Source organism: Magallana gigas, chromosome 4, assembly GCF_963853765.1.
Source record: "Magallana gigas chromosome 4, xbMagGiga1.1, whole genome shotgun sequence".
Lineage (NCBI taxonomy): Eukaryota > Metazoa > Mollusca > Bivalvia > Ostreida > Ostreidae > Magallana > Magallana gigas.
The window spans coordinates 14,342,622-14,366,386 of record NC_088856.1 but is presented as its reverse complement, the minus strand read 5'-3'; the positions used below and the strand labels follow the sequence as shown (position 1 = coordinate 14,366,386).

The window sequence follows — 23,765 nt, the reverse complement described above, 5'->3', positions numbered from 1 at the left end:
TTTTTTAAGTACTAAGTATAAATTTAAGTAAATTGTCTTAAAGAAAAGCATAAATACCTGATTATATATTTTTCAATAAAAATAAAACATTAATGGACAGAGACAAAAAAATACATATCGTGAAAATTGATTGTTTCTGAGACCAATTTTTAGAATTGGGTACCCTATTTTGAGACAAAGTAAAAAATCTGATAAGCAAACTTGGATTTTTTCTCTCAAGAATGGTTGTAGAGTGGATATTAATGGCCTCCTCCTTCATTTTTTCAGATTTTTAAATTTTGAATTCAAGTCTGCAGCTGCGCAGTTCTAAGTCATTAGAAAGAATTATTCTGTTCTTGTAAGCATCATTTGCATCGAAACAACATGTAGAACCTCATATTTATTGCTTTTTTATCTTTTAATATCAATTTTGGTAAGATTTGGGCAGAAACAAGCCAGTATAAGAAATGTTTACAATTTTATTCCCAAAGATGCCACACATCTCTCATAATATTTTTAGCACAGTGAATACACAAAAACCAAAAAATCCCATTACAACAAGAACATGTACAAACATGTAGATAAAAAAATTGCCTTATATGTTTGATATGCTTATTATGTTTATTGAAAAAATGCCTTTGTGAAACCATAATATCTATACAGTAACATTATAACTTTGCACACTCAAAACCTGTGTGTTGACTTGAAAACAGTGTTCAGGTCACTGAATATAAATACGCCCAAATTAAGCCATTTTCATGTTAATCGCTATACTATAAGAATTAGAACTATGAAAGTTTCGAACTGATCGATGCATCCAAATCTAATATCAAGTTGTTTTAATATTTACAAATATTTTAAAGTGGCATTGATTTATCATTTTACGTCAATTGAATATCAGTATACAGTAATATGCATGCTCCATTACAAATATTGAAATGAGGTAACCATGTATCATATTCATAGGTGAATTTCTTTATTCATAAAAAAATAAAAACAATCATCAATGCAATGATTAGGTACTAACTGTCGAATTGCATGTCTCTGTAAAAGTTACAATGTTCTCAGATGACTTTTGTAGGTCTAGATTTGTTAACCCGTTGTCATTCTTTGTTAACGCTGGGGTTAAAAATTCTCATCATTTCCCCTTATGGATTCTGTTTCTGGTTTTTATAGAACGAGGCAAGTAGTATTATATGTTTTTAGGATCCCGACATCCAACTGGTATATCAGTAAAAAGCTAACTGCAAAGGAATATTTGTATTGAGGCTAGTAGTTAGTTTTTACAATCTCTACTCTTAAAACGATTAAGAAGCTATCGCACCTACATTAAACAAGTTCATAAAGTGAATTACAAATATAATTTTTTTGACAAATGAACAATTAAGACTATACTTCATTAAAATGGTATATGGTTTTTGATGATGTAGATAATTAAGATATGTTTTTAGAATAATCTCTTGTGAAAAAATTATTTTAGGATCTTGTCATATTAGAATTTTTCTCCTATTCAGTAACTTTCAACTAAGAATTCTATATAAGATTTCTTTTTTGTTTAACACTTAATTCATTAGTGCATTTATTGTTTTTTCATTTTAAAACACATCAACTTGTTTTAAAACATCTTTAAGTAGAAGGATGTATAAATGCATGATAGGCAATTGTTTATGCAATATTGCATAAATTTTTTTAAAGCTAGTAAACTTAAAGAAATTTATCGATGTTAGTACATTTATTCTCTGGATAAGATAGCTGCATGGTTTAAATGCACTTAATTATGCATCATGCATTTCCTTGTCTGTATAAATAAAACAACCCCAGTAACTTCCTTGTTTAACTTTTTCATAAAATTGAAAGGAAAAATACTGAAAGAGAAATATAGCAGCAAAAGGTAAACACTTTTTTATATATGCATGACAATGCGTGCGAATGTTCTGTCAATATTCTATAGGTATATCTTTGTTTTAATACAAATCATTGAATAACACTAGTAATTCCATTCATTTCCTGATTGTAACATTCTATATAATACTCTGAGGTTTTAATAATTTTGATCAATACTTCATATCTGATAATATGTCCTTGACAACGTGCAGCCACGCTCGTAATGATATCAGCAAATGTTGCGGGATAAAAAATTAATGGATTTTGAACAAAATTGATGAATATCATAATACATTCACAACAATTATTTTGCTTTTACTTATATATTTATGATCTTGCTATCTATACTATTAAGGTCACTTCTATCTGCATCATACTTTGAACTATATCATAAAGATCATGTTGTGTTTGTTTTATTTTAAACACTATAGCGTAAACATGACAAATTTAAAACATGCGGCGGACTGTTTATTACAATGGCAGTGCATGTCTGTACAATATGTAACTTATAATGGCTTTGTCATTAGTAGTATTCATATCATTTTAAGTATATTCTTTAGCATGTAAAATATTCATGTGGTTGTATCTGAAGCTGGGAAGTGACTGTATTGTATTTCCGGGATCGAACTTGATAACGCATGTCGATTTGTTTATACCACAAAACAGGATATGAATCTTCTAACTAGCATGAGAAGTGCATGTTGTACATGCTTTAACATTGTGTATACTATATCGTTAGCGTTTACTTGTAATCTCAATTTATTCAGGGAGAGGGCGTTTTCAATTTGAAATAGTTTTGAACGACTAAGCACTGGAACCAAACGACTCTGACATACATAATCAATATCCTTGATACCCAATGAGCAAGTAAGATTATTTTTTAGATTAAGAATTATAAATAGAATACAGCTTTTTTTGCATTGTAATGTATAAAAACGGGTCTATCATATATAATAAAGATAATAAATGAGTTTGCAATTAAAAGATTCTTTTAAAAAAAAAAATTATTTATCCTAATTGGTATATACACATTCTGATCAGTAATGTGAGTTTATTAAAAAGTGCATGTATGCATGTTTGTCTCGATTGATCTGTTTGATTATATATAGATTATTAAATGATAATATGGTTATATTCAGCTGCATTCAAATACTTAAATGGGTTCATTTTTTATATGTAATATGAAATAGTTACATAATATAGCATATTATCGAATTCTTTCAAATGAGTATACTGTAAACAACTTTATGTTTTGATTAGATTTTCAAAACTCTAATACGTGCATATACTTGTGTATGAATTTAAAATTGTACAGTATTGTTATTATTACACTTAAATATCAGGTAAATTCAATATTGAAGATTTAGCTAAATTTAATTTGAAGAGAGTGTGACTTATTATATCCAAATGTCCTCTGTTGCTTAAAACAGACAATTGGTATCAGATAGACGAGACATTGAATTAAGTCATTTCCCTCTTTAAATTGACATATTCTTAAACAACATCCCTACCTAAAATGGTCACGATTTTTGTCAAAATTTATTTTACCATTTTTGATATTTTCAATGCTTTAGTAAGTTGTTTAGAATTGTCGAAAACAATTTGAGTGTCTATCCTCAAGTTATTAGCCAGGTAAAGAGCTCACAATTCTTTGTTATGTAAAGGAAGCCCAAGCCATGTTTTGGTTTATATTTTTGAATGTTGAACAAAAATTCCAGGTTAAGAGCTAATTGGAATTTGACAAACTCTAGAAACTGATTATCAAAGATGCCTAAGGCATAGGAGTAATAAAAATAACAATACAAACATTACCTCATAATGGTTTTATTGGCGATTTAGGCCAAAGATACTTACAATAAGGGGGGCAGGAACCAAATATTGCCTTGTTGGGCATCCCCAAACAATACAAGCAAGACTGGTGAGCCCTGCGAAAAGATGCTCACCTGCTCGATCACCTAGCATAGATTAAAATGCAAATACCAAGTCAAAAAGGAAACAGTTGAGCCCTACTGGTGAGCCAAATAGACGCCAGGAGAGCTCCCATTCCTGGTAAACTTGTTTACAGCCGTGACGATTCGGTTGGTGGAAGGTTAGATCGACCAATGAATGTTTCTCTGAAAATATAACAAGAAAAAACACGAGAGAGCAGCGGAACTAGGTATCGCAAAAGTTAACATTTTAATTACATTAAAAAAGATTCACGGGTTTTGGAGGGAGGGGATGGATTTTTTCGAGAAGATTTACGCATTTGCGTATGACGTCACAGATGTGGCTGAGGTTACTAATATCCAAAAGGCCAAAGAGCCTGAGGACACTGATAATACTAAAGTCAGGACAAGACCCATATGAAACTTGAAACAAGCTTATTTGCCCTTCGATAAATGGATTTAACCCTAACCACACTGTGTTTGATATTTCAAGCTTTCTACTGAAGAAAGATCTCATGATAAATAAGCTGGTCAATTTTGATGATAAATCTGAGAGCTTTGTACCCTGGAAGACCAGTTTTAACTCAGTTATTCAGGAGGCCTCAGTTTCTCCCTCTGAAGAACTTAATCTCCTTATCAGATAGTTGGGCCCTAACTCCAAGGAACAGGCTAAACATCCGAGCAGCGTCAATAGGAAATCCTACACACGGCTGTGAGACCTTATGGACTAGACTGGAGGAAAGATACTGCTCACCTGAACTGATCGAAACAGCAATTAAGACTAAACTTACGAATTTTCACCGACTCAGTGCGAACGTACCAAGACGTTTGTATGAACTCTCAGATATCTTGACCGAAACATTGACATAAAGGAAAATCCAAAATACAGCCAGCAATTTAGTTATTTTGACTCATCAGTGGGAGTTCTTCCCATCAATTGTTCAGAAGTTAAAACCTGGTTAACAGAATAACAGGACTTCGAAAACCTCGAAATACAAACACGATTCATGGAGTTACTTCCCCGCATTTACTGTATTCTGTCAATTCGTGAAGGAAATGTCGACTATGATGAATGACCCTGGCTTACAAGTGACTCAAGCCTTTGTCAAAGAGACACCAAGTTTCAACCAGCAGACTTCAAACGTGAAATCAGTGAATGTCAAGAAAACTGATTTAAAAGACCCAGGAAGAGACTTTAAGACTGCAGTGAAGAGACGCCCTATTCATGATGCCGAGCATACCATAAACGAGTGCAGGGCTTTCAGGAAAAAATCTGTTCATGACCGTAAACTATTTCCTAGAGAACATAACCTGTGTTACAGATGTTGCGGATCAGACACACATACGTTCAAGTTCTTCCTAGCAGATATAAGATGCGAAGAATGTGGAAGCTCACAGCACCTAACAGCTCTTCATCCACCTGAAACCAAGATACAGAATAGCGGGGAGGGCAAAAACATCCTCACAAAGTGCACAGCGCTATGTGGTGCGCAGTTCACCGGACGTTCATGTGCAAAGGCTGTTCTTGTGGATGTATATCCGAAAGAAACCCCTTCACAACGTTTACGCATCTATGCTTTAATTGACGACCAGTGCAACTCGACGCTGGCAAGATCAGAACTGTTTGACTTTATGAATGTGCCTCACTCACAGACACATTTCTTTACACTTACCTCTTGTGCGGGCCGCATGAAGACGAGTGGTCGTAGAATATCATATTTAATGGTTCTGTTGTTATGGAGCTACCTACCATTACCGAGTGTCACGAGATTCCCAATGAAAAACATGAAATACCGTCGCTTGACGTAATGAAACACCACCCTAATCTTCAAGACGTACCTTTAGCTCCCATGGATCCAGAAGCGGAAAGTCTACTTCTAATTGGACGTGACCTACTTGAGGCCCATTATGTGTTGGCTCAGAGACTTGGACCTAAGAACTCAACCTTTCCATTGCAGTTAAAACTAGAGTGGCTAGTCATTGGAGACGTATATCTCAGCAAGTCGCACAACCCATCGACTGTTAATGTGTTAAAGACCAACGTTTTACCTGTGAACGGCAGTCCATTTTCCAACCCTGTTCTAATAGTTTCCATCTAAAGGAGGACGTCGCATTCTGCCGACATGATGTTGGGTACAGCATTTTCGAACGAAACAAGGATGATGACGAAGTTTGGATCTCTGTCGAAGATCGTAATTTCCTCAGTGTTATGGACAATGGATTTGTGAAAGATGAAGACGAGAGATGGAAAGCTCCATTCCTTTCAAGCATCCTAGACCTCAGTTCACGAACAACAGAAGTCAAGCGTTGAAGCGTGCACATATGCTAGACAGGGACCTTAAGCAGAACCCGATAACGAAGGAGCACATGATCACATTTATGAAATCCATAACAGAGAGTGGTGCGTTAGAGATTGTGCCACTTGTTCCTTCAGAAAAGGAGTGCTGGTTTTTACCTCTTTTTGGGGTATATCATCCAAGAAAACCGAAAAGATATGTAGTGTTTTCGACTCATCAGTGACCTTTGAAGTTCTCTCTCTCAATAGTGTCTTACTGTCAGGACCTAATCTAACGAACGACTTGCTTGGTGTTCTGTTACGTTTCCGTATGGACAAAGTAGCCATCATGGCGGACATCCAGCAGATGTTTTATTCATTCCTTGTTAGAAAAGAGGACAGAGACTTTTAAAGATTTTTCTGGTACAAGAATAATGACTCGGAGAAAAAACTTATCGAGTACTGTATAGAATGAAGGTTCACGTGTTCGGGAACACACCTTCACCGGCAGTGGCCACTTATGGTCTACGGAAACAGTAGAGAATGAAGACAGTGATGTGAAGAACTACGTGATGAAGAACTTTTATGTGGACGATGGCCTTATCTCGTTGCCTTCTAGTACAGAGACCATTAGTTTGCTAAGGAGGACTCAAGGTGCGTTGAAGAATGCAAGAATCAGACTCCATAAGATTGTGTCAAACGATGTGGAAGTCATTGAAGCTTTTCCGTCTGAGGACCTGGAAAAGAACTTTATGTCCCTGGACATTTGATCCAATGATTTGCCTGTCCAGCACAGTCTAGGCCTGTCGTGGGACATAAACTCGGACAGCTTCACATACAACATATGCATTCTGGAAAAACCCTTCACAAAGCGAGGGCTTCTTTCTGTTGTCAACAGCTTTTTTGACCCTTTGGATTTTATTGCACCTATAGTGATACATGGCAGAATTCTGTATAGAGAAGTGGACGAGTGCAATAGTAGTTGGGATGATCTCTTACCTAGTGACCGAGAGGAAGAGTGGGCACGATGGAAGGACTCCCTCTGCTCTCTAGAGGACTTGCACATTCCAAGAATGTTTACACAGATTTCCTTGAGCCGTTCTCACCTGAGGGAAATACATTTATTCTCAGATGCCCCTGAGAAAGCTATCTCAGCAGTGGTGTACCTTCGTACAATCAGCAACTCTGGTGATGTACATGTTGGATTCGTTATTAGGAAGTCTAAGATAGCCCCACTTTAGACTACAATCATCCCACGTCTCGAAATTTGTGCAGCGGTCCTAGGCACAGAGTTGGCTCAGACAGTGTTCAAACACATGGATATTGACCCAGATGCAGCAACGTACTACACAGATAGTAAGGTAGTACTAAGTTACCTGAACAACCAAACTCGCAGATTTTACAACTATGTCTCAAACCGAATGGGCGTCATCCACTGACGCTCTAAACCTCTACAGTGGAACTACGTACCAACTGCGCAGAATCCAGCAGACATAGAGACTAGATGTTTGACATCAGTAGAAATGCTGGCAGAGAGTGACTTGCTTAGAGGATCACTTCTACTCAGATCTCCTCATAGTAAAGACGAAGTTCTTACCTTTCCTTTGGTCTCTCCTGAAGAAGACAAAGATGTTCGTCCAGAAGTGAATGTGAAGAAAACAGAAATATGCACACCATTTTTGGCAAGATTTGAACACTTCTCAACTTGGAAAAGTTTGGTGCGTGCTGTTTATAATCTGAAGACGATTTGCAGATTGAAAAGAGGAGCTACAGATTCACCAACGTTTGATGTTGAGGTCATGCAAGAAGCTGAGCATTTCATCCTTCAGGACGTACAAGATTTCTTTTACAAGAAAGAAATAATGTTCTTAATGAACGGTAAACCTGTACCACTTTCAAGCAGCATTGTAACCTTGGACCCATTTATGGACAAGCAGGGCATTGTACGTGTTGGCGGACGCCTCAGCCAATCTAACCTTCCTGTTGATGAGAAGAACCAAGTAATCATCCCTGGAAAATCTCATGTTGCAAGACTTATTGTGCCCCATTTCCACAGTAAAGTTTATCACCAAGGAAGACTTATATCAGAAGATGCAATGACTCAGTAATACACAAGTGCGTTACCTGACGGAAACTCTGAGGAAAACTGGAACACTAGCGTATGAGTGACTTACCTGTAGACAGACTGTCGCCTGGTCCTCCTTTCTCAGCAATAGGTGTCGATGTGTTTGGCCCGTGGACTGTAGCTGAGCGCAAGACCCGAGGAGAATTTTCGCACAGCAAGAGATGGGGGGGGGGGTACTTTTTAGCTCACCGAGACGAAGTCAAGGGGAGTTTATGCTATACCCCCGACGTCGGCGTCAAGACCTGGTTAAAGTTTTTGTTGCAGATCCTGTATCTAAGTTATTACTTGTCCTATCTTCACCAAAGTTGCACGGATGATGCATCTGGACATACTTATGGACTTGAAAGACTTGGATGTTGAATCTGGGTCCTAACGTAAAGATGCTGGAGGAGGTTAAGGTTTTTGGAACAGGTTAAAGTTTTTGTTGCAGGTGCCCTTTGATAGCAATATCTATCTGCTGGTCCTAACTTCACCAAACTTGCATGGATGGTGTGTCTTATAATACTGATGCACCAGACAGGCTTGAATGCTGAATCTGAACTATGGGTTTCGGATGCTGGAGGAGGTAAAGGTTTTTAGAGCTGGTTAAAGTTTTTTGTTGCATGTGCCCTCTGATGATTAAATCCCAGTTACTACTGGTCTTAACTTCACCAAACTTTATTAGCCAGTTACTACTGGTCTTAACTTCACCAAACTTGCACGGATGGTGCGTCTTATGATACCGGTGCACCATACAGGCTTGAATGCTGAATCTGAGCCATAGGTTTTAGATGCTGGATGAGGTTAAGGTTTAAAGAACTGGTTAAAGTTTTTGATTCAGGTGCCCTCTGATGTTGATATCTTATTATATTTTTATTACTTGTCCTAACCTGACCAAACTTGCATAGATGGTGCGTCTTATGATACTGATGCACCTGACAGCCTTGATGCTGAATCTAAGCCACAGGTTTCGGATGCTGGATAAGGTTTTGAAACAGGTCACATGTTAAATAGATAATAGTACTACAATGCATTTCAAACCTGCATAGTTGATTAAACTATAATATGAATGAATCGCATGGAGGTAGCTTCAGTTGCAGAGCTTGATCTCCATTATCAAGGATGCTAAAAACTATATCTTAGTTATTACTGCTCCTAACTTCACCAAACTTGAATGGATGGTATGTCTTATGATCCTGATGCACCTGACAGGCATGGGTGCTGAATCTGAGCCATAGGTTTCGGATGCTGGAGGTGGTTAAGGTTTTATTAGCTGGTTAAAGTTTTTGAAACAGGTGACCTCTGATGATGATATGTTAGTTATAACTGGTCCCAACTTCACCAAACTTGCATGGATAATACGTCTTTTGATACTGATGCACCTGACAGGCTTGAATGCTGAAACTGAGCCACAGGTTTCGGATGCTGGATATGGTTTAGTTTGGAACAGTTCACATGTTTTAGATAATAGCTTGCATAGAAGATTGAACTAAATTATAAATAAAACGCAGAGGCAGCTTCAGATGCAGAACCTGATCCCCATTATGAAGGATGCTAACAAAATCTCCGACCTCTCTCAAACCTCCTTGGTAGAAAGAAGTGTTTGTTGTTAAATGATATTACATGATTCTTTTGATAAAGTATTGTATAATATGATACACTATTGTTTAAAATGATACAACATAATATCATATGTTATATTGTAAAAAACTATATGATATAATATTGTATCAATTTTTTTTTGATGTTTTATGATATGATATTGTATCATGATATTGTTATCTATAGTTTTGTATATATGATATTGTAATATTTATTTATTATATTATCACATGATACAGTTACATATGATACTGCAATATATAATATTGTATTGTATGATGCAATATTGTACATTTTATAAAATTTTATCATATGATATTGTATAATATGATTTTGGTTTCTATGAAATAGTATTAAATTACATGAAATTGTATTATATGTTATCGTTATATTGCGTAATATCGTATCATACGGTATTGTATAATAGATATTTGTTTATATTATATTTGATTATATCACATGATATTTTATTAAATGATATTGTAATATATATTATTGTATCATATGATACAATATGGATCATATATAATTGGATTATATAATATTTTACTATATCACATGATATTGTACCATTTGATATGATGTATCAAATTCTATTGTATCATATGATTCAATATCATATTATGTATTAAATATGATACTGTATCATACAATACAATATCAAACTATATTATACAATATAATATCATATGTTACAATATTATGATGTATCATGTGATAAAATATTGTATCATACAATACTATATTGTATTAGATATTATATATTATGATATTGTATTATGTGATAAAATACAATTATTCATAACACAATACAATTTCATATCATATGTTACAATATCATATCTAATCATTGTTTATTACAGTATTTTAATGTATTATATGATATATATTATAAGTATGATAAGATGCAATATTGTATTTTATATTATTGCATTGATAAACATTGTATCTTATAATATCATATAAAAGGAACATATGATTATCATACAAATTTTTAACAGATGATATACGATATTTTGTCAAAACAGTATGACAAGGTTACAACATATATTCAACCAATAACGGAATTGGTGCTACTGATTAACTGAACCTGTTCAATTTATTAGTGTGCTTTAGTTTAATCATCTACTTTTGTGTCATATGATTTTTAAGATTTTGTATGATTATAATATCCTTGGGATATTAGGCGGGGAGTGATGTGTAAGAAACGTACGAATTGTTAAGTAAACATTTTGAGTTTCACATGTCGGCCGGAGCCGAGCTGTTTTGCTACAGAGCAATTTCTCATTTTGTGTGAATTGTGTAGTGCCATAGTGTAAGTACATGTTTATCTCATTGTATATGTATCTTTCCAGAGATTTGAGCTCAATTTAGATTTAGATTGTATAAATTTGCATTCTCATTATAGTTCTGTATTTCTCCCTGATGTCTATCGGCCGACATGACCTATTTTCTGCATAGTGCGCAGATTCATGTTTTGCATAGCATGCAATTGTTTTATTGTATAAGCAACCAATATAAAGCTGTATTTTCTCATGCAGCATAAGTTCTTGGCAGATTTACGATGCATAAGTAAATGTCAATGTAGTTATTTCGGAAGGGTTTGCTAAACACGTGGTTGCTGATGAAACTTATATCTATGGAAAGCAGTTTGAGTCATTAATACATTTATATACGGAAATGTATGGGGTCGCATTATTGTCAATGTTATTATGTTTTTAAATGTATGTGTAATGTAACAACAATTCATTTGTCTTTTGTAGCTTTTTACTAATAAAGTATGGAAATAAGTGTACACACTTAATCCAGAACAACCCTCTTTAATAGAAAATCTTTTTATGTCATCATTGGGGTCACCCCATCTAAGTTAGCAACTTAAAGACCCAAATTGACGTACTACCCATTTGCGATTTTAACTCTGTGTTTTGGGCAAAACAACTGTCAGAAATGATTTCAGGCACTGTACCTATACACTGATCATGGCCCGCCATGCTTGGCTGTAGCGGCTAGATGGGCAGTGGCTGGGTCTCATTTTGGCCTAGAATATCCGCCACCGCTAGGGACACCTGTGGCAACTGCTCGCTAGAGAACAACGATGTTGTAGTCTGTGCTGGTGCCACAGGGTCAATGGGTATGGGCGCTGACTGGGCTTGGGAGTTAGCGGCAGCTGCCCCATCTTGGCGCCTGGGTTGCCTCTTAGACCTTGTCGTTGGCTTGGCCGGCTCTCGATTTTTCCTCTTTGGCAAGCCAAATTGCTTGTGAATGGTTAAATCCTTTTATTCATGTTTAAAACCTATTAGCAGAACAATCAACTTTGAAAAAGGAACGATTACCGGTTAATTGAACTAAGGTGAACAAAACATGGCGCGAGCACAAAAGACATTCAAACTTTAGTTGAACAGTAGAAATGCATTACTTAAGCACTGCAAAAAATAGAATAAATTTTGACCAAAATCGTGACCATGCCGCTTAAACACGGTATATCTATTTAAATTATGTTTTATGGAGATGCAAACACATACTACTATGTAAAATTATTGTGTTATTTTTCAGTCGGTATGTTTTGGTCTGCAGTTCTGATTCTGATACTATCAATATTAGTTATATCGGTAAGTAAAATGAAACACCTATCCCTAGCTAATAAGTACATTAATTGATCAAAGGAATGCGAAACTTCAATCAGTTTTTGCTCAATCTTTTAAAATAATGCATGAATCCAACTCATATTCTAATATATTTTCTTTGTAAAAGTTTTATAATACAATTTCTGCAAATAATACCGATGGTATTTATGAAACCCACCAAAAACATGTACATTTGTTATATAAGTACAGTTGGATACAATTTTATTATCAGTTTCGTACGATTTTCCGATCATCTGTTGTCTGTCTTAGTGGTTTTTATTTTACATTGCTCTTAAGAACCTTCTAACATCTATATAGAACCTGACAAAAAACATACTTTGGTAAATTACTTACTGCTTAGGCGAACGTCTAATTCCCTGTTGTAGGAAAGACGGGAAATTATAGTTTTTAAAACTGAATTTAATTCTCAACAATATTCTTGCAGGGATTTTTAAAGTATGATTTCTTTTGTTATACCAGATGTTTAACTTATCATGCGATGAATATCTTCCATGGAATATCTTTAACATGTTATAATGTCGATTATCGTGTCGATTATTTACTAATTACTTTTAAAATGACGTATTTTGCATCAAAAAGCCAAAGAAAAATGTTTTAACATGGCATAGCATTTGAACACGTTATAAAATGAATCTTTCAAAATTGAAGAGAATTACATACCACTTAAAACAAAGTCTTGGTTTATTTTTTCTGTTAAATAAGCAAATTATCCAATGATATTAAATAAGTTAGAACTGAGATTTCTGAATAACAAATATCAGACTTTAACTGATAAACGTTTTGCAGTCAGTATTGTTTTTCTTAGTAACATCCCTATCTTGAATAAAGCAAAATGTACCATTGAATTGTGTTGAATTTAAAAAGGATATAATTATCCACAGATACACGTACGAGAAATACGATAAATGTAAATCTTTTTTAAGGGGGCATAGTGACGATTTTGGTCAAAAATTATTTTTCCGATTTTATGGCATATTTAATAGGCAACCAAAATTTGAGTGTCAGTCGTTGAGTTATAAGCGAGTTACAGAGCTTACAATTATTTGCTATGTAATCAAAGCTTTCGTTTACGTTTTGAATGTTGAAGTGAAATTCCAATTTTAGACCTAAAATGAATGTGTTAAACGTTAGAACTGTTAATGAATGCCCTAAAATGAATGAGAAGATAAAAAAAATCTGCTTGATTTTTTTTTACCGGTATCTTGAACCTATGTAAACACAAACAGGGCACGGAACTTGTTTACATTGCAAAGAATTGCTTATAACTTAACGACCGACTCTCAAATTTCATTTGATTATTAGAAATGCATTCCCAAAGCATTGTAAATAATGATTTATTGACCAAAATCGTGACCATGCCCTTTAAAGTATTTTATTATCTAATTTATCAATATAATTGCAGTTTTCCGATTATGAATTTGAAGTTTTCCCTGTTGAAGTCTGTCCTCGAAACACGGAAGAAAGTACCAACGCATCACTTCGGTTAAACTGCAACACAACACATGGATATCACTGTGTACCTAACAAAAACTTTACATCTCTCATTGAATTTTGTTATCCAAGGGGAGAAAAGATTCCATTTCACAAGGGTACTATAATTATATCTGTACTGTCTCTTGATAAAGTGTGTAAAAGGCAAACTGCAACTCTTTGGAAATAATAAATAATTGACAGTATGTTTTTAACTTTGAAAAATGTAGTCTTTCAAGATAATTAATGTTGATGCTAAAATATGTTATATACTATGTTGATGCAATGATTAATAAGATTTAAGGGAAAGGCGATGTCTTTTTGCTGCAAAGCTTATTTTCAATACTTTCTACCAACACGCATACTTTACAGGTAACTGTTTAGAACTAGCAGACGTTGGTATTCTAAATCATGTAAAATGCGACAAGACCTTCCTTTGTGGTTGTCCTGATGAATTCTACTTCAGCAACGAACTCTACAAATGTTAGTACAGGTACATGTATCAAGGAAAGAAATATGTTTAAAAGCATTTAAACTCTTCATTTACAAGTTTGAAAATCTTCAAAAAGACTCCCGACTAAAAATTGTAATTTTCATGAAACTATTTCAACAAGGTGGTTTTGATTTTACAGTGGTTAGAGTTAAAATTATAATACTCTGTCCTGAGTTTTTGCTTCCAACACTTTATCCAGATTATCTGTTTTGAAACGCCTCCTCTATCCTTCAGGTTTTAATACACTATACCCCCCCCCCCCCCCCCAAAAAAAAAAAAGTCTGGCCTGAATGATAACGTCGAGAAATTGTGCGAGGTATTCCGAGTAGTTACGAATGGAAAAAAATTGTAAACATTCCTATTATAAATCTTCGTAAGAAATCTTTTTCGTTTCTTTGAACTTTTATGAGTGAAAAATGAAAATGTGTCAATGAAGATATCTTGTATATTTTCCCTTTTATCGATATCAACTGTATTTCTTTCACAGGTGTGTGTATTCTTTATTAAAAATCATCCCCAAAAAATGATAGAAACAATTACTTGGGACAGACTATAGTCTGAGGTAGAGGTTGCATCCTATCGAAAACGATTTTTATCTCTTATAAAATACACCTAATAAATCTATCGAGGAAATCAATAATTGTTATTAATTTGTTTTCTATGGTTAATGAAATGATAAGGTTAAATGTTCCTGACATACCTTTCTGGATAATGATAACGGACGTCGAACAGAAACGTCGGTGAGATATAACGCAATTCGGCTGAACTTGTTATCCAGCAAGGTGCACACGTGACTGAATTTTGATTTTATTCCTTTTTCATGTCTTGTTATCATATCTCTTGTCTACTTTTTGAAACAACAACAACAAATCACAGCAGGTTAATTGCGTTTGATAAAAGGTCACATTATATGGACTTCCATTTGTAGTGTTATACATCCGTTCACGAAGCAGAAAACAAGTTTACATTTTTAAACATGTAACATGGATGTTAAAAAGTGTGAAAAGTGTAAAAAAAAATTAAAAAAGATGATGAATAGGGGTTGTTGTCTCCTAACAAATTGTAACGGACGTCGTAATGTACACAAGGAGACCTGATTTATTTATAATATTCGTTAAAAATTTCGGATACGCAAAAAATACTTTGTCAGAATAGTTTTCGAAATTTCTCAGAAATTCATTCACATTTAATCTACTTCTTATTATACAGATCCACTGTGCACAAATATAAACCCACAATTTGGATGCTTTAGTGCGGACATGGAATGTATTGTGTCAAGGTTAGCTATACAATTTGAATGCTAAGTTTTCTGTAGATTTCAAAATAAATAAATAAAGACTAAAGGAAATACCAAAATTAGTAATAAGCCAACTGATATTTTATTGTAAAGGAGATTATATCCTAATATCCTGAAAAGTCCTGAAAATAAGGAAATTACATGTAACTTAAAAGATATTGATCATGGTATAAAGATATAAGAAATAAACTGTGTTAGAAAGGAATCATCAGTACTGAAGATATTCCATAACACATCCAAAGCCTTTAAAGCATTGTAAATATGTATGCATTTTTATCTACGTGACATGCATTATAATACTGTTACTAATCATTATCATATTTTTATTTTAAGATTTATGGAGAACATGACAAAGACACACAACTATTCCAACTATATAACTGACAAAAACAACAAAAATGAATATAACTATTCCAACAATTCCAACAACAGCATCGATACAGACAACCAAAAAGATAACGCCTGTGTTGTTGGGTGCACTGTGGATATAGTGGTATCTGTAACTGTGACATTGGCTCTATCTGTAATCATTATTATGATGATTTTTCTTCTGCAGTGGATACGGGACAGAAAAAATGGTATGCTATGCATTAAAATACGATTATCCAGCACTAAAGCGTTGTCCACGCTTCAACACGCCTGATGGCCCACTGGGCATTGTCATTCGTGCATGCGATGCCACAAACGCATGGAAGAAAACAAATCGGTTAAGAAAAAATAGAAAGTAATGTTAAGTATGAAAGGATGTTGTTTTCTCCGATGAAAAGAAATAAAACATCGACTGATCATAATGTAGACCTATATTTTGTAAGTTATAGAGCTTTAATTGTATTGTTATTTTCACTTTCAAGTACTAGGTTAATGGCATACTTTATTAGTAAGTGGCCATGGAATATTTTATAAAATTAATAAAAAATACATGTACCATAAAATAGGACATATGATATAGTTTTTAGTAATTGTAAAAATATAACAGATTGAAGGGTAAATGTAGTTGAAAAAGAAATTAAGTTCTTCTTAAATATTGCAATCCAAATTTCTTCTTTTAATTTGCTAAACATGACAAATTGATACAACTTATATTGATAGATAATGAATAACTCAAACTATACTCTAAGTTTACATATATTATGCCAAAAAATCATTGACTAACAGACAGAAACTTTACTTTTAAACAATCCAAATTTAATAATTCAAACTCTGAATAAATAACATCCTTAACAAAGATTATTATTCCCCTGCGCATCTACTCTCTTTCAAAGAATAACTGTGCAATGTTTAAACATGCTGTTGTGGTAAAAAAATAAGTTGAAACACTGTATCAGAAAATATTTGTCCAAAATTTAAAGGATTGGCAAATCATCCTTATATAATGCTACAATAATGCTACAAAAATAAAATTTGTATTCATATCCAATAAATTAAATAAAAACCATACAATGTATAATATGAATCACGGCTTCACGAATTTTGGGTGGACTTAAAACTCAGTTGTTGATTTTTTGATTTAAAAGTAATATACAGTGAAAATATTGCACCGAACATAACTATAGTAATACAATTATAAAATACATTCAACTCGTTCAAATAAATCAAAGAATTAAGTTTCTTTCAAGAACATACTAGTACACAATAAAGTAGATGAATGTAAAGGTGTTTGATTGCGTCAATAGAAATTCACTTTCAACAAATCTTTAGAGGGATTAAAATTGATACTGTTATACGAAATTATTGAAACGATTTTATTTATTTACAACTCTATATCTATTTTGACTCTTTGGTTTAAAGTACATCTACTACAATGATTTTTGTGTAAATACCAGACATTGTAAAGTTCATACATGTATAAATATATCGACGTTGTATTATTAAGGTCTTCCGTTGGAAACGGAAAACCTTATTGTTTTTGCTTTGTTTCTTTTCCTCTATTATTATTATTAAGGTCTTCCGTTGGAAACGGAAGACCTTATTGTTTTTGCTTTGTTTCTTTTCCTCTATTATTATTATTATTATTATTTTTTTTTTCTGTCACGTTTTCTCAAAAACGCTTCAGCCGATTTTCGTGAAACTTTCAGATCTTACTCATGACAAAATTTGTAAGAAAATTACACGAGATTTTTTTAGTCGTCACTTCCGGTACCGAGATATTAAAGATTTTATGTTTTTGCTTGTTCACAATTTTTCTCAAAAAGTATTGAAGAGAGGACTTTCAAATTTTCAGAGAAGGTAGAGAGTGAACGGCTGCAGTGCCCTTCGCATATCCGAACGTCCGCCGTCACTTCCGGTCGTCACCGGAAGGAAATGAAAAACCTTAATTTTTTAATTTTTTGGATTTGAATTTTTTTTAGTTTTTCATTCGATAGAGACGCTCTCAAAACTTCAGAATATGAAATTCGTATTAAAATCAATCCACGCATTCTTGAGATTTTGGACTCCAAAGTTCTGAAGCGAGGGTCCGCGTAGCTCAGTCGTTAGAGTGGTGGACTTGTGCCCAGGCGACCCGGGTTCAGTCCCCGAGTGCCGAATCTTTATTCTCTCTCATTTGTGTTTTGATGAATGGGTTTATCTTTAAAATGATGGATTTGAATATTTTCAGTTTTATTTTTGTCATAAATAAAAAAAGATAGCGGCTTTTTTTAGTACAAATATAGAGCTCTTTTCTGTCAGCAGCTCTCTATATTACGACGCTCGTCGCATCGCCGACATCAAAGACATGCCGCCGAAGTGCAGTTCGCCCGCATTAGAGTTCGCTTGGTCGCTTTGCCGGCATCAAAGAAATGCCGCCAACTCAATGACTGTATGCACACAACATTTAGCAATGCACCCAAGTTATTCTACTCGGCTTAAAAAGGAGGACTGCTTAGTATTTAATCCCATATAGTAAAACTCGTTTAGTACGAACACGAATATTGCGAATTTACGGATATAGCGAAGTCATCTTGGATCCCCAGCTATGTAAATTTCATGAATTTTTTATACGGTTATAACGAATTACGGATATAACGAAGTAATTTCTTAGGTCCCAGTGACTTCGTTATAACCGAGTTTTGCTGTATATAGATACACACATGCATGTATACATGCGTTTATTGACAAAGGTTGCTTATATATTGATTTCCTGAACATTATAAAACGCTATGTAATCTCTCTCTCTCTCTCTCTCTCTCTCTCTCTCTCAAGTACAAATGTTTTAGCATTTGAATAAGAACTAGTACAGGTAACGTGGAGTAAATTGGAAAGAAGCTAAATGTACATTGGCGTCCAAAAACTATACATATTTTATATCAAGTTACGGGATAATGTCTATGGATTCAAATAATTCGAGTTTCGATTGGCGTGCTTGACATGTACTGTAGAAAAAATTCTAACTCCCGAGCCCCTTACTCAATCCAAATGAAATTTTGTGTAAATGTACCTCGGACCCCATTCTTATTGTCTGCCAAATATGCAGCAGATTGAACAATTAAGAAGAAATTCCTGAGATCAAACGGCGAGTATAGCCTGTATGGGGACTTAAAATTTACACAGTACATGTAAGCTGCCGCGTAATATTTCTGTTGCGTGTATATTTCTTGTTTTCCGTTTAATCTGTATCTACGATAGCGTGTGAACTACTTATGAATGTTAGAACTGTGGAAATTACTGTCATCAAATTTTTACCGAATAAATTTACGTGTTACTGATTTCGTTATTTCTACATTTATAAAGATGTTATCAATCCTGTTGAAATAAAACAGTCAAGCATAATAGTAAACGACACGAAAAAACGTTCTCAACACTGAAATACATGGGTAAAATGCATCAGTCATTGTTTTAGGACTTCCCCTAATTGTTGTTAACCGAATCCGAGATCCACACCTAAAAATTCTATTTTCGATTTATTTAAGACGAAAAATCAAGCTCGGGTCTTTTCATCCCCCCCCCCTGCAGACACAAACACGCATCAATATTTCAAATGACCTCGCACTGTTACCAAACCTGAATAGTCAGACATCTTACACGTTGTTTTTCATCTCATACAAAAACTCAACTCCTCTCCCGGGCGAAAACTCCCAAAATTCAAAGACAAATTCGGGAATTATTTCGCGTCAGCAATGTTTTGAGACACCTGCAAAGGCTGTGTGTTCTAATCTCGCCAGAGCCAAGATTTGTTCTTTCTCTCTATTTCTTTCTCTCCTTTTTGTCTAATTTTCTTACTAAAATGGGAATTATTTCGCGTCAGCAATGTTTTGAGACACCTGCAAAGGCTGTGTGTTCTAATCTCGCCAGAGCCAAGATTTGTTCTTTCTCTCTATTTCTTTCTCTCCTTTTTGTCTAATTTTCTAACTAAAATATTCAACATAAAAGGGTGTTTGACTGTAAAACAAGTTGAAAAACACTCTTTAATTAAGATTTAGACAAAAACAGTGTTTTATTATTAGGGTCTTCCGTCTTCAGCGGACGGAAGACCTCCTCGTTGCTCGCAACGAGATCGTGTCTAGTTTTTTGTATTTTTCTTCAAATACCTCTTTTGAATTTCACAATATGTACGTATTATTTGCAGACCACAAATCTCTGCCATGTAAGCCCATTGTTCAATATTCACCTGCGTCTTCTGAAGATCCACAAGTTAAAACGTTGTCTTCTGAATCAGATTCCTATAATGATGGAAATATACCACTGAGTGAGTAGAACAGTTAAGGCCAACGATTTAAGTCAAATTTTATTTTTCTATTTGTATTGTTTACACTGCTTCAGTAATGCATTTCTAACAAACAAGCAAAGTTTGAGTGTCAGTCGTAGAGTTATATGTAAGTAAAGAACTCGCAATTCTTTGTCATGTAGACAAGGCTCGTGTTATGTTTTTGTCTATATAAATTCTTGTAAAAGTACTTTTTCAATCTGATTTTTCTATCTGCTAATTCGTTTTGAACATGAAAAAACAGATCCTAGAGTTTGTAACATTCATTTTCAGTTTAAACCTGGCAATTTCTTTGCAACATTTAAAATGTCGACAAAAACACTACCTGAGCTTATTTACGTAGTAAAGAATATTGAGCTCGTATCTCTCTTATAACTTGACGACTGATACTCAATTATGGTTGAATATTAGGAATGCCTTATTGAAGCACTGTAAAATTAAAAACAGACAAAATTGACCGAATTCGTAATCATGTTCCTTAAAGGCTTACAAACTTTACAAACTCTTATGTTGACTAAATACTAACACGTGTATACCTCGACCGATACTTGATCTCCCACTTCTTCAAAGGCAAGCATATGATAATGTTAAAAAATAAATAAATAAAAGATTTGGTATTCAGGTATGATTTGCTAGTACTGGGTTATGCTGACCATATTGTCATCATAGTAAAACACGAAATAAGATTTGATACGATAAATTCTTGAAATGCATGACCTACATTCAAACATCGTTTCATATCTAGCTAGCAACTCACCTATTTTTTTATCCTTGTCCGCTGACTAATTATAGATGTTGCTTTGAATAATGTATGACCTCTAAAGATACCTTTGATATAAGATAAAGCTAAGATATCTTTAAAATTATCTTTAGATAATGAATGAAATTGTAATCATCTTTAAATATTTGCATTGTTCCATGTTTTTACATAGTACTATTCTTTTCAGTAGACAGTAAAGGCTAATGACCATTTCGTTTGTTTGTAAAATATCGTCTTATATTTTGAACACACTTATAAATGCAATGAAGTATGTTATCATTTTCTGCAGCAAGGACACGAAGTAGTCGACATAGTGAATTGAATCCGATATCAGCCATTCGACGAAGAATCATGGAAGGAAGACAGCAATCATCCGTTGAAACTGCAAGGAAACAATTAGGCCGTAGAGGATTTAATCCCTTACATATTGCCGCTAAAGAGGGCAATTTGGATGCGTTTAAGACAACTTATGAAGCTTGTAATGATATCTCATCCACGACAACAGATGGGCGCAACATTCTGCACATTGCCTCATATTACGGGAATCATGATATTTGCGAGTACATTTTGACTGAGAGGAAAGAATTGTATGAGAAAACAGACAATAACCAAATGTATCCTGCACACTGGGCCGCCCTTGCCGGACATGTAAACATTCTGGAACTAATGTCAAACCATGGCTGTGATTTAGCATATAAAACTCGTAAATACGAAGAAAACATTGTATTGTTTGCGTGTATGAACACGGGTTTAGATGTGTTTAAATTTGTGGCAAAAAATGAAAATTTAGCTACTTTACTTCACGCCAAAAACAGAGAAAATTGGAATTCAATTCAGTATGCAGCCAAAAATGGAAATCTCGAAGCAGTCAAGTTTCTTTACGAGAATGGCGTTGATATTAAAAACAAATCCCATAAAACGGGGAAAAATTGTTTACATACAGCTTGTGAGAAAGGATTCAATGACGTATGTGCATATATATTGCAAAAATGTCCAGACCTAATACAAGAAAAGGACAAGAATAACAAACATGTCGGTCACTTTGTGGCAAAGAGTGGTAATACAAATATCCTTAAAGAATTGTTAAAATACAGAGATAAATCGTTATGGAAAAAGGCCACTTCAGACAATGTCAACGTTCTGCATATTGCCTGCAAATACGCAAGGCTTGACATGTGTATTGAATTCGAAAAACTAGATATTCTTCATGATTTGGTTCTTGAACTCACTGAGAAAGGTTGGAATGCTGCTTTATTTTTAACAGAGAGAGCTGAAAACGAGTTGAAGCGAATTGAAATTTTGAAACTTCTTGATAAACATGGCCTAGACGTTCATCATGCATCAAGAGCAGGAAAAACCATTCTATACAATGCTTGTGCAAATCAGTCTACAAAATTAATCGAATACCTATTACAAAATTATCCTGATTTGTTATGTCTCGAAAGATCTATTGATGCTAAAACTGCCACAGATTCAACTGAAATTAAATCACTTCTTGATGAGTATCGGCAAAAAATAGTTGGACATCAATAACCATAAATTTTTGTGTTGTTATTAATTATGACTACTGACTTATTACATATCTAAGGCAATGTTGTTTTCTTTAATTTTAGCAAGTGTCTAAGGAGGCAACCTTTTAAAAATGTAAATATTTTGGTATGCAATTAGTTCATGTACAACTATAAAAGAAACAGTTTCGGTTAAACCTGTGTTTTTTCTTAGTTTAATTTCATAATATAGTACAATACCACGCATGTCAGCCATTTCAAAATACTACATGTACTAATTTTCTTCGTGTTGTTTCACTATGTTTCTTATTGGAAAAAAATGAACAAATTTGTTTTAAAAGAAGATAGCGTTTTTGAAAATGAAAAAAATAAATAATCAAAACTGTATTTTATACTTTTGTATAATTGCCATTTATAATTCTAATTCAAAATACAAAAAATGTGATATTTTTTTAATGCATCGTTTCGAAATTTTAGTATTTTTAAGCAACGTAAGGAAATTTTTTGTACGACAGACTAACACACTATTGTAAATAAACAAATAAATTATTTTTTGAAATTACCTTAGTGCAATATTCAATTGTTTATTTTGGTTATAATGTATTGTAAAAAATAGCACCTGTAAATCATCTTTGAAAACAAAAATTAATAAAATTGATCAGTATGATTGTCATGACCCCGTAATAAAAATCATGCCAATAATGAAAATTTGACAGTGGGTTTTAGATAATTGAGGTTCAAGTATATTTGGCAGAGGTGGAAATTGATAAAAATCCTAAATGACGTCATCATATTTGACCTTTGCCCATTTTACATGACCTTGAAATTTTATGGGCATAAATTCTGAGAACTGGTAATGGTTGCGTACAAATTTCAGATTTTTACCATGAACGAAACACAAGATACACATTTTTAAATCATAGAAAGCTAAAATGCACAAAAATCAAATGAACACCATTCAAAGGTCGGTTTCGAAGTTATTAGATTACCTTATACCTTTTTTGCATTGAGTAATTGATAGGTATGATTTACATTATATTATTTCCATAAGATAATGGATTAAAATATATTTTACATAATATTAAGCCATTTAGGTATTTGAGAAATTTTTTTAAATGTTTCATTTCAAAGTGTTTTTT

General features: G+C 33.8%; 1 protein-coding gene across 4 annotated transcripts; it reads left to right on the top strand.

The window, feature by feature from the left end:
* The first annotated feature begins 1,772 nt into the window (after positions 1-1,772).
* LOC105333226 (ankyrin repeat domain-containing protein 16) lies at positions 1,773-23,334 on the top strand. Of its 4 annotated transcripts, XM_011436092.4 has the most exons (9): positions 1,773-1,870; positions 2,631-2,730; positions 12,326-12,381; positions 13,820-14,006; positions 14,260-14,370; positions 15,590-15,659; positions 16,011-16,255; positions 20,221-20,340; positions 21,408-23,334. In XM_011436092.4, exons 3-9 carry the CDS (start codon positions 12,331-12,333, stop codon positions 22,649-22,651), a joined length of 2,028 nt encoding a protein of 675 aa, XP_011434394.2. In that variant the 5' UTR covers positions 1,773-1,870; positions 2,631-2,730; positions 12,326-12,330; the 3' UTR covers positions 22,652-23,334. The 4 variants fall into 4 exon arrangements, with proteins under 4 accessions (XP_011434394.2, XP_034304403.1, XP_011434393.2 ...); XM_034448512.2 differs by lacking the exon at positions 2,631-2,730 and having other exon boundaries at positions 1,811-1,870; XM_011436091.4 differs by lacking the exons at positions 1,773-1,870; positions 2,631-2,730 and adding an exon at positions 10,813-11,087.
* The last annotated feature ends 431 nt before the right edge of the window (positions 23,335-23,765 follow it).